The sequence below is a fragment of the Hippoglossus stenolepis genome, chromosome 4, assembly GCF_022539355.2.
Source record: "Hippoglossus stenolepis isolate QCI-W04-F060 chromosome 4, HSTE1.2, whole genome shotgun sequence".
In the NCBI taxonomy this organism is placed as follows: domain Eukaryota; kingdom Metazoa; phylum Chordata; class Actinopteri; order Pleuronectiformes; family Pleuronectidae; genus Hippoglossus; species Hippoglossus stenolepis.
Window position 1 is genome coordinate 18,795,179 of NC_061486.1, and position 20,123 is coordinate 18,815,301.

At 39.7% G+C, this 20,123-nt stretch overlaps 1 protein-coding gene across 4 annotated transcripts in view; it reads right to left on the reverse strand.

The window, feature by feature from the left end:
- The window catches only part of usp32 (ubiquitin specific peptidase 32), a 49,702-nt gene that overhangs the window by 13,291 nt on the left and 16,288 nt on the right, over positions 1–20,123 (reverse strand). The window contains exons 3-17 of one of the 4 annotated variants that reach the window (XM_035154895.2): positions 19,283–19,388; positions 16,893–17,011; positions 15,241–15,400; positions 9,950–10,081; positions 9,662–9,769; positions 9,285–9,400; positions 9,133–9,195; positions 8,826–8,909; positions 8,629–8,690; positions 8,376–8,478; positions 6,855–7,041; positions 5,691–5,872; positions 4,914–5,048; positions 3,143–3,308; positions 612–769 (exon numbers count right to left, since the gene is read on the reverse strand). In XM_035154895.2, coding sequence (XP_035010786.2) covers positions 612–769; positions 3,143–3,308; positions 4,914–5,048; positions 5,691–5,872; positions 6,855–7,041; positions 8,376–8,478; positions 8,629–8,690; positions 8,826–8,909; positions 9,133–9,195; positions 9,285–9,400; positions 9,662–9,769; positions 9,950–10,081; positions 15,241–15,400; positions 16,893–17,011; positions 19,283–19,388 — 1,881 coding nt within the window. Of the gene's footprint in view, positions 1–611; positions 770–3,142; positions 3,309–4,913; positions 5,049–5,690; positions 5,873–6,854; positions 7,072–8,375; positions 8,479–8,628; positions 8,691–8,825; positions 8,910–9,132; positions 9,196–9,284; positions 9,401–9,661; positions 9,770–9,949; positions 10,082–15,240; positions 15,401–16,892; positions 17,012–19,282; positions 19,389–20,123 lie in introns of all 4 variants that reach the window. The other 3 variants (XM_035154894.2, XM_035154898.2, XM_035154893.2) reach the window with 3 other exon arrangements.

Here is a 20,123-nt window from a genome sequence, read left to right on the forward strand (position 1 = left end):
CTGAGGTCCTGTCTTATAAAAGGTCCTTCATGTCACATTGCAGTTTATGTACCACATACATTTTTTTTTGTGCTCACATGACTCATATTTCAAAACAATGTTAAACGTTCAGTGTGTTAGATTTAGGTCAAAGAATCTATTGGCAGAAATTGAATATAAAATAATCCTAGTGATGTTTTTACGAGTGTGTAATCATCTAAATTGTATGAATTGTTGGGTTGCGATGTTTTCTTCACCCTAGAATGGCCCCTTTATATTTACATCTAGAGCGGTTCCTCTTTATGGAGGCTGACATGTTGTACACACTTAACCTTTAATCAGATTAGTAGTAGAAGTAGTGCAAACAAATCAAAGTAAAAGGCCTTGCAGTATAGTAGTAGTGAGGGAGTGGCGTGTGGTGTGGTGACCACTTAAAGGGGCCAAGCTGAGACCATAACAGGACACAAACTGACCTTTGCATCCCTCCTGCACCCACCATCAACAACCATGGGAAGTTTTGTACCAAATAAAGGCTGATAAATAGCTAATATTTAGCCCAATATACGACAAAACAGATGTGTGAAACCCCCAGTACATGTGATGGGGAATGTAGTGACAGCTCTGTGGCCCACCTCACTGTTGTAGAGCCAGAGTCTCATGTCCTCCTCCTTGATGCGGAGTCTCTGGGACAGGTAGAAGTGGATGTCCTTGATGGTGGCCATACGGCTGAAGCAGCCTGTGTAGGCCAGCACCCTCTTGAGAGGAGCATTGGGGGATGGAACATTACCTGCTGGATTGTACAAAGAAGAGAGGACTTTCATTTGTCTTTGTAATGGGTAGACAATACCAACTGCAATTATAAAATCCTTCTGCATTTTAAAACTTTCTCGAATCATAATGACTAAAGTACATGCCTAAATCGGATTGGTTGCTATGGCAACCACAATCATGGTCTTATGCACAGAAGATGCCTACAGATGCAAGTAATCATTGACATAATTGACCCACACGAACATGGATACTAACGACAGCATTCAGCTGACTGAGGATTAGTTGTAAGGAAGCAGCAAGAAAAGGGCAGTTTTATCAGTCAGTGCAAACTTGATTTGTCAATCAACTTAGTGGACAAAGATCGGATTAAATCAAATGCAAACCAATCAATATTAGTCCTGTTAAATCAATACAAAAGATTAATTTCATTGATGTAGATTTGATTAAATTAATTGTTTAAATATTCGATTTTTAATGCTACAAAGTGTAAATCATCACGCAGTCTTAACCATCAACACAGACTTGCCATTCAATTATACCACTACAGGAAAACATCCTCTGCTCTTTTTGAATGCTGTTCGATTTATATTTGATACTTTACCACATGTCAGGCGAGGGTCTAAATGCCGAGCAATGACAAGGAGCTGCTCAGACAGAGAGTGAGTCATGGTGGAGGACAAGGCTCCACTGGGGACTCAGGTCTGTGGCCTGAAAGCTGATATGTTGGTAGGATTTGGATCAGCGCTCTCCTGCTGAGTGCTGATGCCATCCACAATCTGATTATACTGGAGCAACTCTGCATGTCTCTGCTTAGTGCTTTGTCATCTTGTTTCTTCTTTCAATTACGCATTTTCACTTCATACTTGTCCATAATATCCATTTAGACGTCAAGCAAAGGGATGATAAGAATAAACCCAGGAGACGTTCATTTTCAGTTACTGTGGGAGTGAGTGGGTGTGTGTTTACAACTTCCATTGTGAATAATTACTAAATTGCTTAATTTGGTGGAGAGCAAACTACATGAAACAATGTGACAGGAAATGAATGCTCAGCAACATTATGCCCCCTATTCAATTGTGGTTTTGCTTAATCTTTGTTGCTTCAATTTTTTTATTTCTTTAACATTGCATTTTTTGATGCACCAATTTCATGGATCATTCATATATCTAAATGAGTGCGTACAATTTGTTTCAACTTGATTGAATGGTACTGTATTAGTGTTTTCTTCTATATAAAATGTATTTATTGTAAAAGGGAAATGAAAAAGTTTTCTTCATTATCTCCACCAAGGAGGTTACTGTACGTTTCTATCTGTGCTTGTTTGTCCGTTTGATTCCTTGTTTGTTAGCAGGATTACGCAAAAAACACTCATGAAATATTGTGGAGGAGTGGGGCATGACCAGAGGAAGAACATTGAATATTGGTGTGGATTCAGATCAGGGGGCAGATTTTCAATTTCTTAAACGTTGTGAGATGGGTGTTTTTCAGAATTTTTGTTGATTTCTCAGAGAATAATTCATGGACCTTGATAAAAATCCTGATCGAGTGAATTTAAAATGTGATTTCATAGACACTGTTGGACCTTGGCTGAGTTATGCCCTCTACCTGTATGGCCACAGTGAACGGTGAACAGAATGTGTGTGATTAAAACTACTTTTGGTGGAGTTTCTATAATCTGGTTCATCATAGATTTTGGTGCACTTCTGTAGCTCCACCTCTAAGGGACTAGGAAGGACGAGGGCAGGTTGATGATGAACGACAGAAAAGATTTTCATCTGAGGTAACGGACATCCCTCCTACAATGTCAGTCTTTCCACCTGTAGCAATGTCAATTTGTATTCAAAATAAGGGCCAGTTAGTGTTTGAAATTACATGGGATGAAGGATTTGCTTTTGTCAATTATGAATACTTTTTTGTTGTTTTGTAAAAACATGATCAAAATTTGGGAAAAACAAGAGTGAGTGAGTGTAATGATTCAATATTTCAAAAGCAACGGTAGTGATTTTAATGTCTAAATCCTAAAGGATGAGAACAGATATTTCAGAAATTTTGATCCAGGATGTTCTGTTCCAATGTGTTTTCCATATGGTTTAAACATTTTCATTATTTTAGTATAACACTTAAAATACTGCTATCATTGTAGAGCACTACAACAAGGATTGTCAAAACTAATACGTGAATGGCAAGGTCTGTGAAGACTGGAAAGTTTGAATTATTCATCTTTTATAGTGATAAGCAGTAATTCCCCTTCATGGGCTGTTCATTCTCAAGCCCACTCCAGAGCGCTGCCTGAGCTGGATCAGTCCACTGAAGGAGGATTAAACGGGGGATGCAGGGTTGCTCAGTGAAGCATTTGACGGCTTGCTCTGGTCTTGCTGCAGGCTTACGTTACCTCTTGGGGGGTTTATATGCGGAGGGAACATTCGCAGGCTGGTCATACCCATATTGACCCAGATGTTGGACTGTGGGGAGCGCGTTGCTGGTTGCTGGCGGAGGAAGAGGACGTAGCGGGGAAAGAGCTCCAGCTCTGCGTGGCCCGTCTTGCTCTCCAGGATAACCTGCAGGGGGGAGAGACAAAGTTTCAAGTTTCTGCACAACAACTTTTCTTCCCTACTTTACATGAAACCACTGAGTGCACGGATCAGGCCAGAAACATGTGACTAGGGTTTTGTCACTTTCACTCCTGTATTTATTTCACTTGGCTGAAACAAATAAAAGAAAATACAATGTTGCCTTTTAGTTATGGTATATAATTGGATCTCAGAGACTTTGTTCAAATAAAGCAAAAGCTGACATGGACTAAGGTAACTCAATAGTCAATAGTTCATGGTTTTGGTGACTGTCATCTTGCATCATCAGCAGCTGTGTGGTCACTATGTTTCACTCTCTTTTACAATAGGATCTAAACACATGTAAGAGTTGGACACATTCACAACACACCTCTGCTCCACTGATCCATGTGCTATCATCGTTAAATCATGGTCCATGTTTACAAGTTTGCTTCCTTCACTTTTCCTACAATCCATGTGCTGATCGTGCACCAGAGCTTAGCTGGAGCTGGCCAGAGAAACCCTTCTTCGAGCAGACGGTGCAGTTGTTTAGACTGCACCAGTGTACAAATGACACATTTCACACCAGCCCGAGTTAACCAAATAAACTGACACACACAGCAGACCGGTTTTCATTGTTCATTTCATTACCCTGACTGAATTAACAGTTCAGGTGTAAAAGCACCCTAAGGGGATCCAGTCATGAGCATTCTTATGACATTTAGCCAGTAGTGGCATTAGGATACTTGGTAACCAAAAGTCTTGGTTAGGTGGCATTTCTCTCTCCGTAGAAATATAAATTGCTCAACCATGCACGGACAGGGCTGGTCCCAAAACTATTAAAGAATTCATAGTGGAGACATTGTATTCCCTTTTCTTCTCTCTAACAGTTTAACTCTCACACTGATATGGGACAGAGACAAAAACAACCCATTTTTAGGAATGACCAACTTTGAGCAAATTGAAGATGTACCAAAGCACGTGATTGGTAAAATGGGAAACCTATCAAACCAGTGGCGGATCTAGGATTTTTCCCCTCACGATTTGTTCTTCCTGCAAGTTTTTTTCTTTTACTTAATTTGTCAGTGTCTCAGCCTTTTGTAGAGCTTTGTCTCCTGTTTTCTCAGAACACAGATCAGTTGTGTTTTTGCCACTGACAACAATCAGTTTAAACTCTAAGTACTGTAAGTTCTTCCTGCTTGTAAGTTTTTTGCTGTAACTAAAGTAACTAACCCCTTACCTACCTTCCCTGTCTGACTGGACTTGGGACCCATTCCCTTGAACTCTGGGGCACAGTAGAATTCATTATAATGTATTCGGTCATGTAAAGATAAAGGTCAATCTGAACAGGAACCTATGTGAGCAAATATATTAAGAAATTAGGAAAAGAGATATAGAATTTGCAACTAAGAAACATTACAATTTAATATTTCATTATAATTTCTAAAATATCAGAGGTTTCACTGAGAAAATAAACTGTGTTCAATGAGTTTTTACATGTGCATTTACACGACGGCCATTTTCTTCTGACGTCACACTCAGGGTATTCCATGTGTATTGAATATTTGACAGTACTGTATGACACAGATAAGTTCTTTTGTTGTCTTTACTCACCGGACGCGGCAGACTGAGGTTGGCACCGTACCAGTGGTAGAGCGCCCGCCACACCGGCTCTGGCACCGTCTCAAAGTCTGGCACCAGCTGCCGGGAGCGCTTCAGCCTGCCACCCTCCATGGTTAACGTGGGGGCCTGCAGGGGCCCAGCAGAAAGAAAGACACTTGTTGGTTTGTTATATATGTGCTGAAGGCAAATGCTGTTAAGAACAACAAGCTGTGAGATCTGCTTCTATTGTCAAAGGATCAGGATCACAACTGTGTGTTCAATGCATGGCTTCGTGCAACAGCTGCAGGACAGATGAGCCTGGTTCAGTACACAAACCCAGAGGGAACGCACGACACTCTGAGTCTTCTCTGAAACTGTGTAGCTTCACTGTTCTCATATTTCAAACGTGCCAGAGATAATGAATGTGATGTATGATCTGTGCAACATGATTACCTCCTGACTGCGGAACATTGATTTTCTGATGTAGCACCAGTTTCTCAGGATTAAAACTCAAACTATCTTTGGAGCAGTAAATAATTACACAAACCACTGTAACAACATAAAATATTATTTTTTTACATATTGAAAAGCTCTAGATTGATGCTACTGCTTTTTACAGACAGCCAGTCTTCTCACAATATGTAATATAAGTTGCTTTCAAAGAGAAAGTCAACAACAAGCCAAACAGTTCATGCTTGGGACAGTTAATGCACTTACTGTACACTTTTTATTTAATGCAACAGACCAAGAAGGACTCGCTCAACAACAACATACACACACACTCCTTGCCTTCATGGGGTCGGTGGTGACCAGAGACTGGTTGTCGATAGCTCCAGGTCTTTGTGCTGCCACCTGCGAGGGGAGGTGTCCATTGGCTCCAGAAAAACACTGATTGTTGTTGTCTGATACGTTGTGCTGACGGGCAAAACAGCTCTCTGTAGCGGACGGAGCTACCTGAGGGCTCAGGGCTGCTGGGACACAGGAGTAAAAGCACCCAGATCACACACATAGATGGGAAAAATCATATTAAAACATCACTATTAATAATTACTCATTACTACTCTTCTTCTTTGCGGTTCATTTTCCCTGCAGATATTTCAAATGAACAGCCTTTCATTGGAGCTGAAAGGATTTTAACTTCTGCGGTAACTGTTTAATTTACAGTAACTCGCGATGACTTGATATTGCACGACAGAACAGCAAAGTCGATGAAATAGGAATTCATCAGAAAGTGAAAACAGTGTTAAACAAGCTAAAACAAGAGAGTTTAGTATGACAGGCATTTAAGGTTTTGATCCAATTAAATTATATTAAATGCATGTCATTCAGGAACACTGAAAAGCTGAATTAAATGTAATGTCAAATAATTGTCTCTATTTTGTGAGACCGATTGAATTTAAGTGGCCGTTACAGCAGTCTGATATACTTGATGCAACATATGTGTGTGTATATACTTTGAAGACCGGCTTTTCTTCAGAGTTGAAGCAGATTACAGCAAAGTTTCATTGACAAATCAATGATAAAATAACAATGAAGAATATTCAGACCCAGACGATATTCCTGCTGACCGTCAGTAAGAGACGTGTTTGAGGGGGAGGAAGAAGTGGAGATCTCCATGAATTTATTCATGTATTTTTAAAATATTCATGAATGCTCACTTTTTTTTACTACTTTACTTTGGCAATTCTGTCTTCTCTTCAGAAACCCCCCAGCTTTTAGGTAGTTATTTTCAAACAATGCTGAGGTTATAGAGGGTATTTTTATTCAGCGCCTTGGGTCTTAATGTATTAACAGTTGCATCTGACTGGGTCATATTTTTTAAAGTAACAAAATGTGGACAATTACATTGATAAGTCTTGGAAACAATTTAGTATGGGATCTGTTGAACCGACATGTAAGATGTGTCATGTGTCTCTGATCTCTTCAGAATAATTGTTATGTGAAGTGACTGACCAGTCTCTGTGGCCTCTGAGGCACTGGACACAGCATCAGGTGACCTCTCCTCAGTGGGGCTGACAGCGCTGAAGTTTCCCAGTCCTCCCAGTCTATCCGGAGGGGCAGGCTCTATGGCGGCTGTGGCCATCGGACTTCGCAGTGAGCTCAGGATGGATGGCTGCTCCACCACGATGCCTTTATGCTCCTGGACAGGAAGACAACAGCAGGGACTGCCCTGTCATTGTTTAAAGTGATATGCGATATTAATGTGGTGTTTGCACTTATGACAGTCACTGCCTCTGTCCCAGTGTGAGGCTATTGTAAAAGAAGCAGTTATAAACCTCGTCTTATAAACTGGTATGTAAGTAACATCTAAAACCGCATCAGTGGCACTTTTAAAAGCTACAGGAGTGACAGAAATCTGTGAATGAACAAGGCTCTTAAAATGGGACACACTACTTTAACAATGCATATTAACAATTGATTGCTCCCAAAATGAATCTGCAGCAGGACAAAGAGGCCTACATACAGAGATATAGTCATAAAGAACTATATTCAGAGACAAGAAGAACAAAGAGCCCTCTACTCAGCATCATGGAATTAGTCTAGGATCAAATGAGGAGACAGACGACAATGAGACACACAAGAACTGTGGCCAATTCTACAAGATACAAAAAAAACAAAACAAGCAACCAGCCAAGTACTTTGACAAAGAGCCTCAAAGGGAAGCGAGGAGAGATGGTGCTAGTTTAAAGGCAAAGCGTGGCCACAGCCAGTCAGAGGAAACATTTTCAAGTTACATTTTGGGAACCAGATTAAGAATCAACTCTGTCTGCAGCACAACTCAAGGTCAATCAAGATCTGAATGAACCAATTAGAAAACGACGTGCATCACATTTGTTGCCACAGGAGACCCTGATGTCAAATGATCTTCAAGATGTAGTCGGACCTTCAAGGATTACCCTCCCTACCTCTACTCAATAAAAACAACATGCATTTCAATATCTACGAGAAACTTTTCATTATCTATGGTACACTTTCCTTCTGTACCAGAGAAAGAACCATGGGAATCAAAAATGACAAAAACTTTCGGACTCAAGTGAAATTGTTGAACAACTCATAAATCTGCATAGTAGTTTGACTGAAATTTAAATAGTCAACTGCTTCAAAAAAGTGCCACTGCTGACTGAAAATTATGTAGATGTGAGGGATGTTAGAGCCGCAGCGGAAACAAAACTGCAATTCAGTCTGAATAGTAGGAAAAAACATATACTTCCTCTAACCAAAATGTGGAACTTAATGATAACAATTTCCTGCATCCCAAACCAGCTATTTACACTTAAGAACTTATTTTCAAAATGTTTTAACAAGTTGTAATCATAAAAGCACCACATTTTCTGAATCCTTGTTATCAGCTACCAGGCACAGAACAGCAGACTGTATGACACAGAACACTGGCTGAGACATTAGACAAGGACAACATCTGTTAAATGGATATATTGCAGTGTTATTATCAGTACATATACAAACTTGACTTACGTATTTGACATAGTCCTTCCACTGCTGCCACCACAGCATGGATATGAGGAACCAGTTCTGGCCTTGCTGCAGCCCATGTCTGCTCTCCCTCTCTAACCAACCTCTACAGGCAGACACGTACACACACACGTGCACACACACGCCCACGCACACACACACACGGAAATCCAAACACCAAAGATCATAAGGTCAAACAGTTTATTCCTTAAAGTTGTGTACCTGTAATTTGTCAATAATTAGGACATGTACGTACCTGATAATTTGTCCCTCCTCTTCAGGAGTCGCAGGTCTGAGCCCCAGGACTATGTGGCAAACCTAGAGGAATAACAAGCAGAAAACACACCCATAGTATAGAAATTATTATGATTACTATTACTATATATTATTACTATCATCATCATCATCATCATCATAGTCAGTCAAACTTAACCAATTTGTGGCTTTACTGACCTGGAAAAGAAGGTTTAGAAACTCGTTGGCCAATGCGCTCTTTACGCTCCATATTTGGTAGTCCTCCAGAGTCAGGTGACCCAGCTGGTGAGGGGTGAAACAACATGAAGGTCAGTAGCTTCCAGACACCAGTTTAGAGGTAAGACAAGAAAGCTTGTGGCTGTTTGGTTGTTGAAAGTGTACTGGGCAGCTCCCAGTGTGATGTGGTGTTGACGTTTTCGGAATCAATGTCATATGTTGGGGTCAAAATATCAATTTCTTGTCAGCTGCATCAAAGATGATTCTGTCAAAAAGAGTTGTGTCTCACCTTGGTTGTGTCATGCATCTTCAGGATACCCTCAACGATGTCTGACACGCTACTGTGCAGCTCCTGCAATGTTACACAATGTATCAGCATGAAGTAGCACCAAACACCAGATCACATCCTGCGGACGAATGAACAGACGGATGTAAACTTACAGGGAGTGTGTCTGTGCGATTGTCCTTCCACACCTCCAGCAAGGCCACCACCATTTCATGGAGTTCATCTCGAGACAGAACCCCATCACGATCCACATCGAACACTTTGAAGCAAACTGCCAATGAAAGAAAGGGATGTCAAAGCAAAATACAAATGTGGATATGAAGCACAGCACTGCCTCAAAAGCTTTATTTTAAGCCTTGACCATGCACTATAGTCTATTAGCAGGGAAATCCAATATGCTTCCATTGCTGAGAGATAACAGCTACAAAGAAGAAACAGACAACACACATAACGATAAAAAGGCTTGGTGTCATTATGTGAAGCCTCTGGGATGAATTTATCTGTAATGGTTCAAAACCAAAGCACGGCTTACATTTCTGCCTTTCAGCGATGGGCCCCCTGCAGCATGCTGAGAGTCCACAAGAGATCTCTTTAAAGTCGATGTGATTGTCCCGATTCTCATCAAAGGCGTGAAACAGGCCTGGAAAATAAGATCCAAAAGACAGATTATATTTATACACAGTATTACGAGGGTTGTATTTACTGGTGAGGGCATGGATTAAAAGAATAAAGACCAGAATAAGACCATGTAGCTCTAAATTCTATCTGTGTGTAATCCAAGGAGCATGTGAGGAATACATTTGAATAAATTTAGTCTAACCTTCACTCAGAGAGGCATGGATAGGTGGAGAGACCAGTGGGACAAAGGTTTCCAAGTCAAAGCGGCCAGTTCTTGACTGCGCTTTCAGCAGCCAGTAGCGCTTCTCCAAGTCTATAATGTCCGACTCCTCCACTGCAGGAGAGAAGGAGAGGAGAAGCATCAGAAACAGAAGAATACAATTTGCAGCAGCATCCTTCAGAAAGATTACTTCTCCCTGTTTCACTGTGTTGTTCAGGAATCAAAGGAGAGAAGGAGAGAACGTTTTCTTTGTCTTTGTTTAGGATTATTCAGAAATTCACAAGGCCTCCTGAATGATATTAATACCAAGTAAGAATGCACTTGATAGACTGTATAAACTGTACACAAGACACAAGCTATATTATAACATCTCATATCATTTTGTTGGTTTAAATTTTTAAAGTATTCGTAAAAACAGATACATAACTATAACTTCTAGATTCACGTCATGTCTAAAGAATACTGGTCATCATAACAGCACAGCTACACAAAGAAAACACAACACCCCAGCCAAATGGTTATTAATAAATAAAATAAAGAATAACAAGATGTATGTTAAATGTTGTCATGTAGTGCATGTACACATGAGTTGGTCAACAGTAGAAATATATAATGCATCAAATGGAGAAAAGTGTTATTAAGTATTAAGGTACAGTGCCATGAAAACTTAATAATGGACTAAGTGCAGAGCAGTGAGAAAACCTGAGCGACAGGGCTTGTGTTCATCAAAGACTGGGGCTGATGACTGGTGGGGATAAGGAGAACAACAATGACACACTGACACACACTCTTCATCACAGAGTAGCTGCTGACAGACAGCAGATCACCTGAGGGGGAGACCAATGTGTCTCCTCTGACAGACCAGAGTGTGGTGATGGGGTTGGAGGGATTTGTTTGTGATCACCAAGCTGGTCTCTGTTCTACTCTCAACCATCATAGTCCAGTAAATCACTTCAGTTTGATCCACAAACTTTTCTAGATATTTTGCCGACCGTCCACTGTCACACCTTCTCCAACAGGACAAACATGAAAATGGCAATGAATGGATCAACTAATTAATGCGTCAGGGTTTTTCATAGGTTCGGCTTTGATATCAGTTATTCTTGTCTTGTTATAAGTCTCCTATGGTGTGGTGTGTGGTAAAAGGATTAGTGTTTTAATCAATACACCTGTACCATCAGTAGGTTGACAGATGATGAATAAACAACTACTGTCAACTGATCATTTAAATAAACAGTTACTACAGTGTCAAGATTGCTTTGTGTCTTTTTCAAGGTTAACTGAATATCTGCAGAGACTGAACTTTGATGATGAGTGTCTGTCTCTAACTAAAATCTTTTGTTGCAGCCTTATTGGAAACACCCTGGTTAGGTGATGAAGTCAACAGATGACGTAACCTATTTATACTGTGGCAGCGGTCATGATACCATGGAAAACCCAAGGTGTGGTTAGGTAACAGCCACTGTGTGGAATATTTGACTCAGCTTGTATTGAAGTGATACAGATCAGACCAATATAGCATATGAAGCCCTGCCAGGTTCAATGAAGCAGCCTCCCCCTTCCAACATGCTAATCCACAGCTTAGGGTAATAGGATTCTGGAGCTAACCAGTTAGCCTTTGGCATGGAGCCAATACATATGACAGGTGTCAAAACACAGACACACAAATGAAATGGCAGGTGTTTCATGGCAGGTATTTACTGTGAGCTGATAAAGCAAGCTTCCTGAAAGCTTGAAAGTGCTTGTAGCAGGTTTTGGTGACAGTTTCCCGGATGGGATGATGATGCTGGTTAAGGCCAACTGCAGGTGAACCAGAACCCTGAAGAATGGACGGCCTAAGAGGGATGTTCCCCTCTTGTTTCGGTTGTGATTTGCACTTGACCTTTGCCTGACTGGGAAGCACTGAATCCCCTTTAACGGCCTTGGTTGAACTGCTTCCTGGCTCAGATGTTTCAACTTAAACGGACTAGGAGGGAGCATTTACCAATTTTATCATTTACAACCTAAGGGGGAGGGAATAGTATGACACTGATAAAATATTTTAGATTATGGACTCAAACAGGGAGCAAGCACTAGAGACTACCTTCAGTTCTCAAAGTTCAGTTGAACATTTCTAACTCAGCAAAAAAGCAGGTAAGAACTCTCAAAACAAGCGGACAATCACCCACACATTAGTGCTAAAGAACAAAGCTCAGGCTAACAATCACATGTATCAAGCCCTGAGTATCAGTGACAGCGAGGGAATGACTGCGGAATCTTTTTGAATCTGTCACTGATGAGTACTAGCAGACCAATAGGAAAATAAATACGTTTGTTTGTTATGCTGAACGTTCCGAATGACGGCTGTGCATCCATCTGACTGCTACTCTGCAAAACTCATGATCCTGACTGTGGATCTCCTACAGTACATCCATCCATGTCAGGGTTGTTCCTGCCTCTACACTCATCAGTGCAGTGCTCAAGGCTACATCACTGTCACTCTTTGTTGGTCTTCAAACCTGTAGAATTATGGCTGCATTTAAAGTTGGAGTTTGGCTATCCACTTTGCCAAATGCTTAAGGATCTTAAATGCATTGGCGGTATATGAGTGACTTGAACTCAAGACATCAGAATATGTTTGACTACTCAGCCATAGGTCTGTAAGCACACTATGGTTTCCCAGAAAAGAGCAATATGCCTCACAAGTAGGGAGTAAAGGGTAGATTTTTTAGTATCAGTGCTGGCACCGAATGAAAGGCTGAATTCAAGGACCTAATAAATAAACGCAATGTAAAACAGCCAAAAAGATAAGCAATCAACTTTCAGCACTAGGTCCTACAAACATTCAATTTGTTATTCAAAAAGTTATGCTCTCCAGTCCTACTCATAAGTCTAACAAAAATAAAAAATAAAGAGTATAAATTCTTGTTTATTGTAAATTCTTAAACCAATGCTAACACTATTAGATAAAATGTTTTTTTTAATTTAAGTCAATTAAAAAGGTTGAAAGGCGATGACAGGAACTTGAGCCTGAACTCAAACAAACTATTCCAACAATGTCTTTTTCCACAAGTGACCATGAATGTCAGTCATAAGGTAAAATGACATTCAAAGAACAGTAGTGGCCACAAATTCTTCCATCAATTTACTGCTCAGGTGCACTGCTGACCTCATACCCACCTAGAGGTGCGACTCTCTCCGAGTGGCAGCAGAGATACCATACCATTATCCAGGGAACATCCTTAGAGAGGTGTCGCCACAGCCAGCATGTATCATAGTAAAGTCCCTGTAGTAGCCGTGATCACAAACTGTTATCCTGTGCAGAAAGCTGATATTCCCACGGATTTCTACACTGATAATATTGTGACAAAGTCAGAAGCTAGCAAGTTAGTGCATGGAGGATTCACTGTGATAAGCTCTGCCATGAGTCAACCTTGGTGTTCCTCTTCTGGCAAGAGTCATGGACCAGGAGAGTGTCAGTCACTCTCTCCAACACACACACACACAAACATACAGAGACACAAAGTTAAGAGGATAAGCTGGGAGCAGATTAACAGGCAGCGTCCAGTTTCTCTGGACAAGACAGGCTCTTTCCAGCCCTCTGTCCTTAATTGGCAAAATAAAGCCTGGCTAAATTTACTTGGCCTGCAACTTAAGATGAACTCTATCTATGTATGTTTTTATTATAATTTCCCACGTACTAACTTTTAATTATGTATGGTACTTAAAACGTAGGGAATTTTGATAATAAATGGAAGACTTACAAATCTACATGTCTTACATATATGCAATAGCATGATCAAGCAAATATTTCTGAACTGAAACACTGTAAAGATATAGATTATGTGCCTTCTAGAAACATGCAACTGCTGGGGCTGGCTAATGTCTGAAAACCATAACAATATCTGAGTTTCAGCACAGATGTGAAGATGAATGCCTGTTCTCAGGATATCTGCCAATACCAAATACCGATCTGATAACAATGCTCTCTTCTCCCTAAATGTAGAATCTTTAGACCTCACTTTGTGTCACTGACTGGATTCCTTCATGTACAATGCAATATTGATGTGGCACTGAACACTCAATCCGTGACCTGTCGTAAATGAATGGATGTTAATAATAAAGACAACACTGAACTTAATAATAAAACTGCCAAAAAAGTTATTTGAATTGGAATGATTATGTCATGACAACCAGGTGTATTCATTTGGTTCATCCATAAGAGCGAGTTAGAGAGGGGTACAACATGCAAGGTCTACCTGGGGAATTGTGTTTATATGGTATAGACTTTAACTGCTAGGCTAATATCAGTATCAATAACAACCTCTGTTTTTCTTTTTCCTTGTAACACACACACACACGCACACAGATAATGTATCAGCACTAGTGTACTGTGCAACACTAATATGTTCCATACAAGGTTAAAATGATTTCAGAACAGCTTTAATCCGGTTGTGCAGCTGCAGCTTGGGTCCATAGGTGCCATTTCTACCTCATTATTGCCAGTAGTTTCCCCACTAGAATAATTGAATGGTCATTTTCCACCCTGTTTAGAACTTGGAGACAGCAGTCAACAGAAATGAGTGTTGGTTTGATAGAGAGCCCTGAAAGCTATAGCTGCTAGCATTATAGTGGGGAGTTTAAAAAATGAAGGCAAAATGCTTGTGTGAAATTTACTCACTCTCTGATTCACTTGATGTAATCAGATATAACCTTAATTCATTTGAACTGAACACTGATTAATTAATAGGTCAATTAAACTAGAATGAATGAAGAGCATCCACCACTTGGTCACCTATACATTTATCGTAACAACCAAGAAAGAATGAAATTACCACTGTCAGTATTTGAAATAAAAACAACTATTGATAATCAGGTATCTATTAATGTGTTTGAAGATGGATGACATGCAACCAACTCAGGCATCTGCATTCTCACATACAGCCCTTCCGAAAGATTCAGTGCATGTCTGAAAGCATCTTATGAGAGTTAATGACTCGTATACTGATCTACTTTGGTTTGGTACTGTATGGTTGATGCAATTATCTGATGTGCATAGACTAATAACATAGCAGTTCATATTTTAAGTTGTTTTAATGCATTATGTATCTCCATCAGTGTTCGCCATCAAACAACCCCCATATTTCCTAATTTGTCCTGCTACAGTTTCATAGTGAACCAAAATCTTTTCACCCCCACTTTGGTAGTTGTTTGTATTGGTGTCAATGAAAGTCAACACTTCCTGCACAAATATTTCACATCAAAAGCCAGAAGTTGTGTGGTTATGAACTCACGGTGTGTGACGCCAGCCAGGGTCTGGTAGAAGGTGGGTGTGTCGCTGTCATCAGTGAGTGTGACACACACTCCTCCAGAGAGAAGCCATCGGGACAAAGTGAAGGCCTCCTTATTCTGCAGCAACCAGCTCCTGAAGCGCTCATAGTTCACCTTGTCACCCTGACACAACACACGATCACACTATTAGGTTGGTCTATATCTGACATCATCCCCATTCTTTTCTGCCTGTGTTCTGTTCTGTGTTCCTGTCACGCTGCTCATTCATGATCAGGTTTATATGCAACAGTTTCTGTTGTTTCTTTGAAACAGTGTAATATGAATTTCTTAATCTTTTTCTGTTGCATAAAACAAATCGTTTGAAGGGGTGACATTGGGCTCTGGGACATTCGAAGGCCATTTGACAGAAGCACGTGACAAAAGATCACGGCACAAGCACCAAAAAAACCAAAAACATGTCAAATAAATCCTAATGCACAGCAGTTAAAACAAACACATGTAGCATCTTCTTTTTAGATTTTGTGGACGTCTCATTTTCTTTCACCTCAGTTTTCATCTAATTTCAAAGTAGACCGTTTTTTTGAAGGAGAACAAAGTGTTATATCAGAAACATCAGTATTTAAATGCACCACTGACAGAATACTGAGAATGGACAAATCTGCAGGAGACTTGAATATGAAAACGTATTAATGTTACATTAATATGATGGATGTAAATCCTCAATCCCCACTGTAATTATCATCGGTTACACACTGTGTTGAAAATCATTGGTCCAGAGACAGCCCTGTAATTACTCCCTGACAGACCAACTACTGCTTCCAGTAATATTTAATGTGGTTGGAGGCAGAAGGTACTGGAGCACTGAAGCTTATCGGGGTTTAATTTCAAAAACTGTAAGAGAAGGGTATATATAGGACACCTTTGAAGACCTAAACAAAGAGAATTTAAAGTTAAAGATAAATATGTTCGATCACAATAATAATATTGGATATTTTCTTCAACATCGTGTGAAAAACCATAAAATCGTGAAATAGACAGGGGATATGTTATGTAATCTGTGTGTGCCTTGGTACAATAACAATAGTAATAATAATAACTAGTACTACCTTGCTGTTCCTAAGATATAACTCTCCTGTAACAATGTTATTACTAAGCTGTATGTAAGTACCTAAACACATTGAAATACTTTAAATACTTTGAGCATTCTAAATAAAATCCCATTAACATGAATTGTAAAATTTCAGAGGCTGACTCAGGTAAAAACCACAGCTGATTGAGTGAACAAATCCTTTAAGGGATAACAACTACACTGAATTACACACTCTAAGTACACTGACAAACCAATACAGTGCATCTAATGTAATATATTAATGATAAAATCAGTGTGAGACTAATCTGGGCTGGATTTTCACTTCACTACACTGTGTTTTTCATAGTTTGTAGTGAATTAATTTGAAAGACTCTATTCTATAAAACCAAACTTAGTTATCATCTCTGACAAAAATCTGTTTTATGAGCATGAAACAAAAAAAATACCATTAGAATGATAAAATCTAACTCAATGATACAACCCCAGAAGAGACTGTGGTGATATTCTAGTTATCAGTCTAGATAGATATTGACTAGAAGATGTGTTCTGGTGCGTGTTGCTGACCTCGCTGAAGCATTTCTTGAGGGAGATGGGAACTTCTCCATCCAGGACCTGGAGAACTGCCTCTATATCTTCTCTGGCAGCGTATCCGCCCAGATCACTGGCAAACAGGCTGAAGAGGTCTGTAAACACACAGACACACACACACACACACAGTGTCAGAGATGAGCTTTATCACAGGAAGTCAGGCCACTTGCACATAGCAGTATTAATGATAATAGAAGCTATGTGGATAATGTCCTGATGGATTAGACCGTCTGCAACACATCAACCACAACTGTCTGAATACGAGTGAGGATGACACAGAGAGAGGGCGAGATGAACAGTCAGATGGAAAGAACATTTTATCCAATCAATATTGTTCACTATAAAATAACTATTACATTCTTGAAGGTTAAAACTTTCTTGAAACATGGTGAAGTCCACATCAACTAATTTACACCTGGATCTGAGTCACACAAACAGAATGGAAGCCTTAATGTCTGACTTGTTAGTTATAATTGGGAGGTTGCAGTTAATTTGTGTGTCTCAGGCTCAAACAACACATCCTGTTCAGTTTTTTTACAAGGACGACGTAGGATGATTGACAGTTTGAGTATTTTCACTCCTGTTTGACTCATCAGTACAAAAGATGAGCAACTTTGTGAGAAAAAATTGAGTTCACTGACAAAACGTCAAAAAAATGTCTTTGTATAAATAAAAATGTAAAAAGTTAACTTTGATTCCCAAGAGGCATTTTGAATACTTCTAAGGGTGAGTGAACGCTAAAGGATACGCTCTCTCCAAACACAAGAACATTCACCAGCTTTAATCCAATTTTGGAACAACTCAGCAATAACAGAGAAGAGTTTTCTTCCCAACTGCAACAGCAAAGCATTCTGAATTAGCTGCAGCTCGGACTCATGTCTCTGAACCTATCGAGTCATCTGCCAGGCCAAACTGACACAAAAATATGGAACTTCTCTGAAACAAATCAGATTTGTTTTTAGCTTCAGGGGGAAGTGGGTGTAACGACAGTGCACCTTGAAGAGAAGTAGTGAGAACACACATGGAATCTGCAGATCTAATTGTGTCAGGAACACAGGCAGAAAACTGAAAAAGAGTCTACAAGCCACTTTTATACTCCCACTGTACAGATCAGTTGAGCAGACACAAAGAGGGGCTCCCACTCAATGTTCACATGACACGTAACTGTGAAATGTTTCTATGAACAGAAAGTAAGAAAAAAAGGAATTATACAATTTTTATGCAAATACTTGCCCGGTTTCATCTACAATTACTCCTGGTTGTGCGATATGTTTGATTTATTGGTTTTGAAAAGAGTTTAACTGGAATTTTAGGTCTATTGGTTAGAAAGCTCAGGATCCAGTGGTGCCCACTGGGTTTTATCAGGATTGTTCAAGGACAACTTGAGTTATGGCCAATTTCCTGCTAAGCCCGGACTTCATGAAGTTTTTTGGACTGAAATGTTTTGATCAATCTTTCCCATTAAGTCCCACAAGACGATCAACACATTTACGATTGAGTCTGTGTCCAAAAACTATCTGTCACGTTTGACAAACTAGCAAATTGCCATGGCTGTTATTGTTTAATGGACATTTTTGTTGAAGACATTGAGATTAAGATAAGTTTCATTTTTCAAGTCATGCAGACTCATATTGTGGGTGGTTTTTACAGTTTGGGCCTGAAATGATAAAATTATGAAATTATAGCGCCACCATCTGCCTGATGTTGGCGCTATAATTTCACATTGTTTGCCCTCTAAAAGCTTTGTGAAAAATGCATTGAAAATATAATATTAATGATCGTTAATGAAGAAGAAGGTTGCAACAAAATCCTGTCGTGGAAAAGTTAGTCTGCAGGTCTCCCACGTCAGTTCTACAAAGCACTCCACACTTTTTACACTTCATCATCCATTCAAAAATGTAACCCTAACTGCATAAAAAGTAATAATGTTAACTCTTTTCTCTAACTCAGGCTCTTTTACTGCTGCTTCTGTTTTTTAAAGATAGATGGGCAATAATGTCAAAGATTAATATTTCTGGCTTCTCTGGATTAAAGCGCCAGGCTCATCCAAACATAGTATGAGATTTTCCAGGTGGCGCTCATGATAAAAAAAAAAGGGTTGATGCTACTCCATCATACAACTGTGTTGGTGATATGTTATCAAGATTCAGTTTTTTGTAAAAACAAGACCCACGTGCAATGGAAAAAAACAGTATATGGACTTTATGGCTGAATGTATGTAGGACACTGGATGATTTAGATTGTTCAGGTCAGATTCTCATTAGAAGATATTTAGACAGAAGATGTTGATCAGAAACATTCAGACGGCAACAGATTTGACATATCGGGGTAACAATACGTCAACAGACTCATCATAAGCAACTTACATTTGGCCTTCTCCTCATCGCGTCCTCTGGTCAGAAGCACCAGACCCACGATCAGATTGTTGAAGTGTAGCCCTTTAGATGAGCCTCCAAACGAGGTGTAAATAACCTAGACCACAACAAAACACATGGCAGTGTGAGAATCAGACAAACTACTTCACACTCTGCTGCTTGAATACACAGTTAATAGACTATTATAACTTGTTATAATATAATAACTTGAAGTATGTGTGATTCTAGCGTGTACAACCTTTATTAAATTAATCCCCTCAGAGTAAAGCAGGTTTTCAAATCTATTTATACTCAGTCAGTGAAGCAAAGGAAAGTCCACTTTGAGACGCCCTTTCTCTACATATACACGTTATCTCTACCTGGTCAGTGATAAAAACACCACACAGCCTTTGTTTACTCTGATCACTTGTTCTTCTCATTTGTCAAGTTCCTTTTTAGTTTGAGTAATCATTGATGAAGGTTTTTTTCTATCTTATTATACTCCCCTAGAGTTTTTACAGTATTTCTGTATTTTCCTACATATTGTGTGCATCATTGTTAATCTTTAGCTGGAAAAGCTAGTTCAATATCAAACCGAGTGACCTCAAGTCTCATTTTGATTGTATTGTGGAAGATTTATCGTCTAGCCACTGAAGTTGCATTCAAGACTATTTGATGTGTCAATATTTAATAACATATTTTAAACAAAGTCAGAGTAGCAAAGCTCTGTCTGCTAACAAGGGCAACCAACCAAGATACCAGCAGGACGTGCCAGCTTCTGCCTATGCGCATGAGCAAAGCCATGAGCCGCACTTTCAGTCCATCTCGGCTGGCTCCTTGGGAATGCTGCATT